The sequence below is a fragment of the Colius striatus genome, chromosome 1, assembly GCF_028858725.1.
Source record: "Colius striatus isolate bColStr4 chromosome 1, bColStr4.1.hap1, whole genome shotgun sequence".
Classification (NCBI taxonomy): Eukaryota; Metazoa; Chordata; class Aves; order Coliiformes; family Coliidae; genus Colius; species Colius striatus.
Window position 1 is genome coordinate 193,079,158 of NC_084759.1, and position 12,141 is coordinate 193,091,298.

Genomic DNA, 12,141 nt, shown 5'->3' on the forward strand with positions numbered 1-12,141 from the left:
GAACTGGTCTGGAAAGCAGACTTCTACAAGCAAAACGGTATTTGAGGAGGAAAACAACACCTTGTCAAGTTCAATTAAGATTTGAAGCTTCCTAGATAGACTTGAAAGCAATTACTTCTGGGAGCTCAGTGTAATTGTGTCAGAGAAAGTCCCAAAGAGCTACCTCCTGCAATGTGTGCAGACCTGGCAGATCTTACTGATGCATATTGCATGTGATTTGATACTGTGTTAGGCTGCTACTGGTTCCCTTCAGCTCTGCACCTGGCAATGTGCTCCTCCTTCTATTTTTGCCTCCAAAATGGCTGCTGAGTGAGGGAACCCAGTTCACGGATTCCCTGTCCATTGTGTCTATGTAATTGCTAGATCCAGCACTGAGGCAAGGGAGGGGGGGACGTTAGGAGGAGAAAAAGAGAAGGATCTCTGTACCAGCACTCTGCTGCTAAGCTGGGGTGGTGGTGTGATAAGACTGCAGTATTAGCTGCCTGAAATGGCATTTATTTATAGTACCCATTGTTTTGAACAGAAGATGATAGAGTTCCTTGGCATTTGACTTTGACTTTGGGTATATGTTGAAGCCCAAGGTTGCCTCCATAAGGCTGGTAATCAAGATGGAAATGAAAAATTCATTCTCTGTTTTGCTGTTTGCTTGAGGTTCCAGAAGCTACCTTGTCTCAGCCTGTTCCAGGAGAGGTTTCCACTGGTGCTTTAGTTCGTGTTTGATGGTATGATGGTATCTTTGAAAGGAATGTTAACAGTCCCAGGAAGAATTATATTTTTGTTTGATAATGACCAGATGTAGAAACTGTTTTGTGCTTGTGACATGCCAGCAGTCTCTCTTTCTATGCATGGCTTTTCTAGAATTGGAAATTGTAGTATGGTTTTGCACTATCATAAGAAGACAATGCTCCTCTTGTAAAGCAAAGCTGTCTCTGAAAGTTCACAGTAATAGTTTCTTTGAGTTAGTTAAAAATGTGATTCCTTGTGCTCTATTTCCTTCTGGATTTCTAAAAACAATAACCTGATCTCTGGCGTAAATTATTTGTACTTTAATATTATTTTTAAATATAACTGTTCAAATTTATTACAACCAATTAAAAACCTTCTTTGAAATATGCAACATTTTATTCATTGAGCAACAAACAGCTTTTGGGTTGTTTTGATCTTTCTTGTGTTTTGATTGTTTTATGTGTGTGCATTTCTTTAGAAAGCCTTCATTCAAAGTTGCCTCTGGTTCAAACAGCTTGCTGTTAGAAGGTACCTGTCTAATTAAGCTAATTCTGCATTTGGGAAAAAGAGCAGGCAAGAGTTCAGCTAGTAAAACAGACACCATTTGAAAAAACAAGAAAGAAATCCAAATAACAGAGTCCTTAAGCAATTAATAACAGCTGGAAGAAAAGCCAATAGAGATTTCAGGCTTGAGGCCCTAGAGCACCTGAGAACCTTGCCCAGGAGCATGAAAGATTTTGCCTTTTGGAGCTGGAGGGAAGCATAGCTGGAGCTCCTTCCAGATAGACCCACATGCACTCTTAGGTTCTTAAAGCTCAAGTTAGGAGGTTTACAGCACATTTCTTTTGATGTTTGCCCTCCCCTTGCTTCCTGTATTTGTCTCTTATACTTGCAATTCCCCTAAGAACCTCTGTGGATGTATCAGAAGATTGGTAACATTATTAGAATTCAGTTTATTCCAAATTTTATTTTATTAAATATATGAAGGAATCATTTAATTTCCTTTTAATTGCATTTTCTGTTAGCGAAAGAATTATCTGGATGTTTATCTGAAGACCTTAAGGAGAGTTTTGTTTTCCTCTCAGACTGAGGTAGTTCTTAGCGTAACCCCACCAATTTCTGCTTCCCAATTTTTTTCCTTTGACTCAATCTGTTTTCCTTCTGTGACAATGTTTTCCTAAAAGAATCAGGTGCAAGGTTTAGCTACATTCAAGATAGAGTTCTGTTCACCTAAAAGTACTTTAAAGTTACTAAAATTGGTAGTTCACCATGCCTACCGTCCAGTGTTCACAGAGAAGGGCTACTCCTGTTATATGGTTGTTCCCCACAGAGAGGAACATGAGGATTTCCTTAATAAATTTTGTATAGCAATCTTCCCTGCAGTGCATAATTATCAATTACTTGATAATAACAGTAAAACCATTTTTTTTGTCAACAAGGGTTTTGGATAGAGGCCTGAATTCTGGTTTTGGTTTTTGGTGATGGAAGTCATTAATTTATTGAGCAAAAGGAAGGAATGTCTGAAGATGAAGTGGCTGCACAGATCAGATCCAAGGTCCATCTACCTTCCCTCTGGCCAGGTGCAGTTGCCTGGGGAAGGGTGCAGGGTTGGACTCTGACCTGCTGAATGCTTTTCTGAATCTGGGGATCTCAGACTGGGCCTCCTGAGTCAAAGGCCATTTTGTATTAACTACCAGTTAATTTTTCTTCCATGAGTTTTTCTTCTGAACTCTATTGAACCTAACTAATTCCTCTTAATCATGATATCCGTGGGGAAAAAAAGATGACTGATTTGTAACATCTTGTTGAATGGATAATTTTCTTTTCTTTAGATTTTTTATTGTGAACTTGGCTTGATTTGTGTGGGGAGTGGCAGTGGAAAGTCATTTGCTGTTGTTTTTCTCTGTTCTCTCAAGATTTTGTATTTTTCTGCTGTCTGTTTTCCTAGCTGAAGAGTTCTGCCATGTTCAGATACTTCACATATGGAAAGCATTTTGTGTTTTAGTCATCCTTGCTGCTCTTGTTTTACCTTTTTCAGAGCAGAAGAGTAGCAAACAACCCCACAACATCAACACCAAAAAACCTGAACAGTTCTTCCTGAATTTCTCATGGTATAATTTTCCCAGCATTTTCAAATTTTAATGTCCTGGAAATTGCTTTTAGTGTTGGCTGTTCCCCAGTTGGAACATGGAGCAATATGTCCATGATGGAGAACAGTAAAATTAAGTTGCCAGTAATTTTACATTTCTTGAGAGTGTGCAATTGATTTTCTCTAAGACTCCATGCAGTGTTTTGGCGTAATTTGCTTCAAGTTCATTGTAGAAGAGAAATGTTTAACCTTTTTTTTTTTTTTTGTCTTTACTAAGCTTTCCCTCTAAGAGCATATTAAAAATAGGTTTTCATTGTATTTTGATTGGACTCTGCTGTACATTTATTTTTGTCCATTTAAAAGAGAATAATTAGAAGAGAAAACATCCTGGTGAGTGTTTGTTAATTGTTTGTAATGCTGCTTTGAATAGAATTGCGAGGTTTGTCATTGTAGCCTGTGGAGATCGTCAGTTCTCTGCATGCCTACTGGCAGAATACTGTGAGTCTAGAAATGGTGTGTCCTCTTCTTCTGTTAATTGTTTATGCTTGGATGGTGATGAATAAGCCTGGGAGTGGTAGACCACAGAGTACCAGGTGATTACCTCAGAAAAAAAGAAACCAGATTTAGTATATGCCTCTGTATGTGTTACCTAATGCATATCATTACACACAATATTTTAGGAAATGAGAGAGTAACAACTTGAAGTGACACAGCTGTTAAATACTTGCTAAGATATGATATTCTTTTACAAGTATGTTTCTGAAGCAGAAGTAGAGGTTAGCGTACATTTTCATTACTCACATTTTTAATGCCAAAGATGTTTAGAAATCCACTTTGAAGAAAAAAAAAAGCATGTTTTAAGAAAGCTTATGCCAGAAACACAAAGTCCAAGCTTAATAAAGTATACATTCATGCCATACATTGGAAAGGGAGATGTTGTTGAAACATTTATCATAGCTTAATTTTCCAGTTCCATAAAAGAGCTACTAAGAAATAGTGAAACTGGAGTCCTCTCATCAACTGATGTCCTACCTAACAGTGACAAACTGTGTATTGGCAGAAGAACAAGCATTGGTGATGCCAGGATGAGTTGTTCAACTTGTAGGCAGAATTTAAGCAGCCAAGTGAAGTGCTGAAGACTTGATCGTTATGTATATCCCAGAAGTGTAAAAGTGAACAAAACCAAAGAACAATGCTAAGAGTCCTAAACTTAAGCAAATAAATGCAAAATAAGCCAGTAACGCAGAATGAGCAAACTACTGTAACTCAATGGCATTTCTTTCCTTCAACTTTCTTCATGTGCTAATAGTTGATAGCTTCAAAAGGTGCAAGCAAAGTTAAAAGAACAAATCTAAGATCTTCCTCAGTTTAAATGAGTGGTTTGTTATTTTCACATAAAATCATAAATAACTCCAGAAGGAAACAAAGTGGTATCTTTTCTTCCTGATTGTCCACAAAGGACAGTAAGAAAACATTTATGAATACCAAATACAACTAGATTGGAGAGAGGAAAAAAACCCTTTCAAACCAAAATAAAATACAGCAGTTTGAGAAAGATTAAGAAAATAGAGCTACTTCTCAGTCTATTTCCTTAGGAATAAATTCAAATAGTGTCTGTTTTGAAATCTTGCGTTGTACCCTTCCTCCTTCTCTTGGAGAGAGATTCTTGGTATTCTTTGATGTTTATTTCAAAATTATTGACAAAATGTGTGAATCTCAAGTCCAGAACTGCTTCCAATTCTCTCTAAAGTATTATCTTTATTATGTGAAGAAATAGAGAAAGGCAAAATTGGCACAGTTTCAGCAGATTTTCCCCTGTGCCACATTGCCTTAACCTAACCTGGGTTTTGTTCTATTTGTACCATCTTATGTGACCAAAATAATAACACAGAACCTTCTGGTCAGATTGAAGTAAAATGAAGGAACCATCCAGAATAAGGAGTCCAAGCACTGATGGATGGACCTGTGTTTCGTACCTATTGATGAAGTGCAGGCTGTTTTGTTATGACTTATGTTTCTTGCTCATTATTACCATTATTAGTTTTGAAGTGTGTAGTTTTGATCTGTGTACCCTGGATGGTCTTGTGTCCGGCAGATTACGTTTCAAATTTTGTAATGTAGATCCTTATACTATGATTTGTTAGATTAAAGCTTTCTGCCAACATCAGAGCAGGTGTAGGGGCTGTCAGCTTGCTGATACTGTCAAATTAGGCTGTTGGAGGATCCTAAATAGAATGTGTAGTAAGATTCAGTGGTCAGAGGGTGTGTGATACCTTCTGTTTGTTGTATTGGTTTACTTTCCTTGCAGTGTACAATATAGACACATCTGTAGGAAACAAAAGAAGATAAGGGCAAAAAAGAGCATAATTTACCTAAGCAGGAGCACATGCAAGCATATTTATTGTTTGTCCTACATATAGATCCCTTCTCGCTCTTCTGTTCTCCCCTAAGCTTTATGTGGTTTAAAATTACAAATGTATTAAATTGGGTACATTTCTCATCATAAGTTAAAACATTAATAAATGTATCCCAGATATTCCTTTTTAAATCTGACTATTTACTGAATGAATAGAAGAATGTCATTATCTGAAAGGGATAGCAGGCAGATAAATTTGGTATGTATGCGACTTCCAGTGATATCCTTTAAAGCAAATGCATAGCAGCAGCTGCTGTGCAGGCGGTGCATGTTGCCAGTGGAATTTATTTCTGACCAACTGTGTACTCCTCAACTCCAACTGCTCTGTCCGCTTTGAACAATTGCAGTGTGTCAAAAGATGTGGGGGGAATTAAAAGGAGGTGGACTGTAGTTTTTACTCATGATTAAGGAAGTGCTTGAGTCTATATTTAGAAACTGAAAAAGTAGCGAATTGCAGATTTCTTTTTTTTTAATTGTATGAATGACAAAATACTGTGTTTTCCAGGTGGCTTAGATTTGAAGTAGATATAAATGCAAACTATAGCAGCTTTTGATGGTGCAAATGATTTCAGTTACATTTTAAATGTATTTTGCAGGTGTATATTATTTGGCAAGTATATATATATATATATAGATATAGATATATAATTTGTACGAAGTATGAGTGCAAAAAAATAATGGCCTCATCCTGTTTGGAGATGATTTTCTTAAATAGTTGACGAACAGATATGCTTCAACCTTGGATTTCATTTTTCATGAGTATTGAAAATACTTGGAATTTTGAAATGTGAGTGATTTGTAGGTATTTGGAAGTATCGTGTACAGCCTTTCTTAGAATAAGATATAAAGCCTTTTTGTTTTTTTCTTTCTTTTTTCACTCCTAAGCTGGACATACAAGACAAAAAGCACCTCTTGATTGGCTGTGTTGGGTTTTGGTGGTTTTGGTTTGTATTTTTCAATTCTTCAATTATTGAAGAGTGCCATTTGTGTTCTGGGAGTGCATCATAGGAAAATTAATTTTTCTCTCTTGCTAATAGCTGTGTTCAGTATTTTATCTACTGATATAGCATTTTATAGTCTTGGTAGCAGCTACAGATGAAAAGTGCATTAAGTCACTTGGTTCAGGTTAGTGTTACTAGAAGATTGTTTCTTGCTGTGTATTAGTGAGATCTTTCTTCCTTCAGCTAGCAGGCAGGAGCTTTTGAATAACTTGATATTATCTGAGAAATATTTATTCTTAATCAGACTCAAGAAGATAGGTCTAACATCTTGTTTGCTCACTAGGAATTCTAAAAGCTTGTCTGCATCCAATTATATTCTTTATATATCCTTTGCAAGCTCTTCCAGTGAGTAAGTCCAAAATCCCTTGAGATTTGCTTTTGGTCTGGTCAGGTGCATCTCTGTCTGTGCCTCCCAGGGGTCCTACAGGTGATATAAAAGGTGACAGTGAGAACGTGAGACATGCTTCACTGGTATTTCCCAAAGCGATTTTTCCTCCTGTCTGAAGGGCTGGGTGACCTGTGTGAGGAAGCTCTTTACGAAGTGTCATCTCTCCTTTCCTTTCCAGGCCAGAGCCTCAACAGAAAGCTCCCTCTGCACCTCCGCCTCCACCCCCGCCCCCACCTCCACCCCTGCCAGACCCCACCCCACCAGAGCCAGAGGAGGAGATTTTAGGGTCTGACGATGAGGAGCAAGAGGATCCCGCAGATTACTGTAAAGGTGGGTGCAGTTCAGCACTGTCGATTTATTTTTTAATCTATATAGTTTTCCTATTTCCTCTGCACCAGTCCAAGATGTTACACAATTCTCTTACATGCTGTCTTTTACAGTTCTCAGCATTGTCTGAGGCTCTCTGTGTCTTCATTTCAGCTCTTGATTCTCTTAATTTTTGCAGTTGCAGACTGCCCAGATGGGTTGTAGAGTCCCTTTCTCTGGGGACATTCAAAACCCACCTGGATGAGTTCCTGTGTGACCTACTCTAGGTGGTCCTTCTCTGGCAGGGGGATTGGACTAGACAATCTCTCGAGGTCCCTTCCAGCCCTTGAGATTCTGTGATTCTGTGAAAGCATAAAAACATGTGACTGCAGTACAACAGTGTCAAATACTTAAGTTGTTTAATGTCACTACTGAAGTTGGAAGTCTATTCTCATTAGGGTAAAATTCATATTGTGTTTACATGAGAAATCATCAATAAGAAGTCTACCAACTTTGGGTTCTCTATCATAGAAGACTTCAAGGATATGAATTTGCTTTAGGAAACATCCAAGTTTATCACTTCATATTAACATTTTTGAGCAGACAAAAAGTACTGTCTACACATTGGGTATATCTGGTATTCTGTATTCCTAACATCAAGCCTGGAGATGTGTGTTTTTAAGAGTCATATCTGCCAGCTTGGAGTTTTGCATTTTCAGATATAACAATTAAAAGTGACTAATTTTAGTGTAGAGAAGTCTTATTAATATATGACATTTTGAATGTTTAATAAATTTAGAGATACCAATACTGAAAACCAAACAGTAAACTCAAACTAAATGTTGAAGTCTGCAACAGGGAAAAAGAAAACGTGTTAGTAAAGCATGTTTATGTTTTGATTTTTTAAATTTCTGTTACGTGTTTGTTTCTTAAGGTAACTTTTTTTGATGTGTGTAACATCTTCCTTCAGTGAGTAAGCCTTTGTTCTTGAAATACCTGTTTACTTGTAAACATCTGCATTTCCTTAAGGTTAAGCATTTCAAGGCCTTACTCTGAAGTAAAAGCTGCATTTAATTTCCAACAGTCCATTGTTGTCTGTGTTCCAGTATCTCTTGCAAAATGTCACCATCTGGAGAAGCTAAATGACAAAACAAAGCAGTCTAATTTTACAGCCTGCTTCTAAGTTACCTGTTTAACTAGAGACTCTGTGACTATAGCAGGTGGGTAGTGAAATCTGTATGCCTTAAAATGAACTGCATGTTGCACTAAGAAAACTTGCAAGTTTCCTGAAAAATTAAAGGAAATCTGTACGCTTAAAAATTCTTGTGAATTTTTATGGTCTTGAAGGTCTGAATTGATGGAAGTATATTCAAGATGATGAGAGCTGTGGTTCATTTTTATGTCATGATATTTGTTTCTGTAAGAACACTATTTTTGTTCCTCCAGTAGATTATTTGCCTGTTTTCAGACTGGAATTTACTGAAAGACTGATCAATACCTTTCTTCCTGTTAATCTGCTGGGATTGGGTTGAAGGAAGGGTCATTGAATGTCCATATTGGGATGATCTGGGGCCACACAGACTTTCTGTTTGTTATTCAATATAGGGAATGAATAAGTTATTTGGTAAAGAATGTGAGAGATGGCTTTTTGATATGTTATTTCCATTTTTTGAAGAAGTGTTTTGTTAGTTTAAACGTGGGGTTTTTTTTGTTTTGTTTTGGATAACTTCACCTGTGTTTACAGATTGGAAGATAAATATTTGTAAGTTACCATTTACTACTGGAATGTCTCTTTTCTTCCTAACATTATCTCCAAAATGGCAATCTCCTAGAATTTTTTTAGTGAGACACAAAACACATCATCTATTTGCAACTCTAATCTGACATGTCATAGGAGTGCAATTTTGATGAGGGAATATATAAATAATTTTTAAATGAATTCAACATCTTACCTGTTAACTGTACTTCACATCACCAGGGTAGTTTTGTTACAATTTTTATTTTTACAGATATTTTGCTATATGCTGATCTCGCATGTTCACTACATGACATGGCGGTTAGTAAATGGTGAGAATAGTGATTTTAATCAGGAAATTGGATTAGTTTGAATTAGCACCTGATGTGTAACTGACAACTTCTGTGTTCAGTCCTGGGCCCCTCAGCTCAAGAAGGACAGAGAACTTCTGGAGAGAGTCCAGTGCAGGGCCACCAAAATGATCAGGGGACTGGAACATCTTTCATATGAGCAAAGGCTGCAGGAACTGGGGCTGTTCAGTCTAGAGAAGAGGAGAATGAGGGAGGATCTCATTAATGCTTACAAATATCTAAATGGGGGATGTCAGGATGTTGGAGCATCCCTTTTTTCCATTGTATCTAGCAACAGGACAAGGGGTAATGGGATGAAGGTGGAACACAAAAAATTTCATTTAAATATAAGAAAAAACTATTTCTCTGTGAGAGTGAGGGAGCCCTGGCACAGGCTGCCCAGAGGGGTTGTGCAGTCTCCTTCCTTGGAGGTTGTCAAGACCCGCCTGGACGTGTTCCTATGTGACCTGATCTAGGTGACCTGCTTCTGCAGGGGGGTTGGACTAGATGATCTCTAAAGGTCCCTTCCAACTCTTACTATTCTGTGATTCTATGATTCTAACTAACGGCCATCAGCATAAAGCAGAATAACCTCAGATCCCCAGGGAGCTTCTTCCAGGGCCTATTTAAATACAGGAAGTGACTTCTGTTGGTGTCACTGTGTTTACATTAAATGCTTTTCAAATCTTTCTTTGTTTAAGGAATGGAAATATCAAAAGTCCAATTACATGATTTTTCAAGGAGTGCTTAGACAGTGAAGCTAATTTTTCTTCTTATCTGAAAAGCCTTGAAACACTTGGATTTTTTTTTTTCCCCCCCTCAAGAGCCTGTTATGTCATGGATATAGTGGGAATTCTTTGCTCGTCTGATCATCATCTTTGTCCTCTGGAGATGTCTCCCATTCATCCAGTTCACAAAGGGAATAATTCCCTATACAAACCTAGAACTATCCTGCTACAATTACCAATACATTCAGGAGATGTTTAGGAATAATGATCTCATTTTTCTGACCCTCTTTCTTGAGTGTATGTAGCTAGCTAGCTAGCTGTGAAAGAGTTTTTTTCTGTGGCACAACAGGGGTTTTTTGTTACATTAACAGAATTGCTGCTTATATGTTGTATATTTTCAAATAGCAATATTGTTTTTCAGAAACTACATCATTTTTCTCAGTCTGTTCAGTTTTGCAAAGACGCTTTCTTATTCCTACTATTTGGAAATACTTTTTGGATACTTTCTGTATCATGAAGAACTTAATTACATTTTTCATAGGATGACACCAGTTTTTAAAATGCATTTAACAAAGTGTGTTGTTATCTGGTTGTCTCCAACCTGTTAATGAATGTTGCAGACATGAACAATCAGGGAGCAACATGTACAATACGGTGAGGGAGCCCTGGCACAGGCTACAAAACCCATCTGGATGCGTTCCTGTGTGAATTGATCTAGGTGGACCTGCTTTGGCAGAGGGGTTGGACTAGATGATCTCTAAAGGTCCCTTCCAACCCCTACCATTCTATCATTCTGTGATGTACAGGAATGGTAACTGATTGTTTCCAACACTGCTCCTGTTGTGACCTAGGGTGGTAGAAAGTGTCTTGTAAAGTATGTATACTCAAAGGAAATGCTGGTATCTGTAGCATATAATGGGATATTGCTATGATAAGATATGACAGTGCTGTAGGGACCAAAATGACATGGGTTTTACATATACAATATTGTTATTCTTGCAATACTTCGATTTTACAAAAATAACTTGTCAACTCCCAGTTTATTAACTTTAATTTGGTGTCTTTTGGCTGATTTTTCTTCTGTAGGATGTTCTCTCACCTGTCTGTGATGGGACAAAACTATCCTAAGTTCATGGTTATTTTTGACCCTTTGAAGCTGTAGTATGCCAAAAGCTATAGAGGCAGACACTCTAGAGTAGACTCTATAGAGAAGCGGACTTATAAGGCACTAAACTATTCTTAGTAACGTACGTTTACCAGTATTTGGATTCTTCACTGTTAACTGTTAGACTGTTAACATGTTAAACCAGCAAATATTTTGCCTAGTATGAAAAAAAAAAGTACTTCTGGACATTGTTTTGTATACTAGAAGAGCCTCTTCCACACGTCTGGCAATGCAAAAGGCTGCATGAATTGTGTTTTCATATGCATCTGAAGCTGTGTAACTCTAAAGGGATGAGCTGATAGAATTAGATATTTAGGGAAATGGCTCCAGAAATGTTTGTATTGTTGAATTTAAAAGACTATTTTCAAACCACAGGGAGGTGTTAAAGGTAAATATTAAATACATTCCAGTTATAGAATCATAGAATGGTAGGGGTTGGAAGGGACCTTTAGAGATCATCTAGTCCAACCCCCCTGCAGAAGCAGGTCACCTAGATCAGGTCACATAGGAACATGTCCAGGCAGGTCTTGAAGATCTCCAAGGAAGGAGACTGCACAACCCCTCTGGGCAGCCTGTGCCAGGGCTCCCTCACTCTCACAGTGAAGTAGTTTTTTCTTATATTTAAATGGAACTTTTTGAGTTCCAGCTTCATCCCATCACCCCTTGTCCTGTTGCTAGATACAATGGAAAAAAGGGATGTCTCAACCTCCTGACGCCCACCCTTTAGATATTTGTAAACATTAATAAGATCTCCCCTCATTCTCCTCTTCTTCAGACTGAACAGCCCCAGTTCCTGCAGCCTTTTCTATACCCTTGATCATCTTGGTGGCCCTGTGCTGGACTCTCTCCAGCACTTCCATGTCCCTCTTGAGCTGAGGAGCCCAGAACTGGACACAGTACTCCATCTGAGGCCACACCAAGGCAGAATAGAGGGGGAGAAGAACCTCCTTCGACCTGCTGGCCACACTCTTCTTGATGCATCCCAGGATGCCATTGGCCTTCTTGCCCATGAGGGCACATTGCTGGCTCATGTTTAGCTTATTATCAATCAGGACTCCCAGGTCTCACTCTGCAGAGCTGCTCTTCAGCAGTTCGACCCCCAGCCTGTACTGGTGCATGGGGTTGTTCCTTCCCAGATGCAGGACTCTGCACTTGTCCTTGTTGAACCTCATGAGGTTCCTCTCTGCCCAACTCTCAAGCCAGCTGAGATCCCGCTGAATGGCAGCACAGCCTTCTG

General features: G+C 38.3%; 1 protein-coding gene across 4 annotated transcripts in view; it reads left to right on the forward strand.

The window, feature by feature from the left end:
• SRPK2 (SRSF protein kinase 2) overlaps window positions 1-12,141 on the forward strand; it is a 145,348-nt gene that overhangs the window by 88,128 nt on the left and 45,079 nt on the right. For all 4 annotated transcript variants that reach the window (XM_062019122.1, XM_062019097.1, XM_062019114.1 and 1 more), the window contains one exon: window positions 6,799-6,950. In XM_062019122.1, the coding sequence (XP_061875106.1) occupies window positions 6,799-6,950 (152 nt within the window). The remainder of the gene's footprint in view (window positions 1-6,798; window positions 6,951-12,141) is intronic.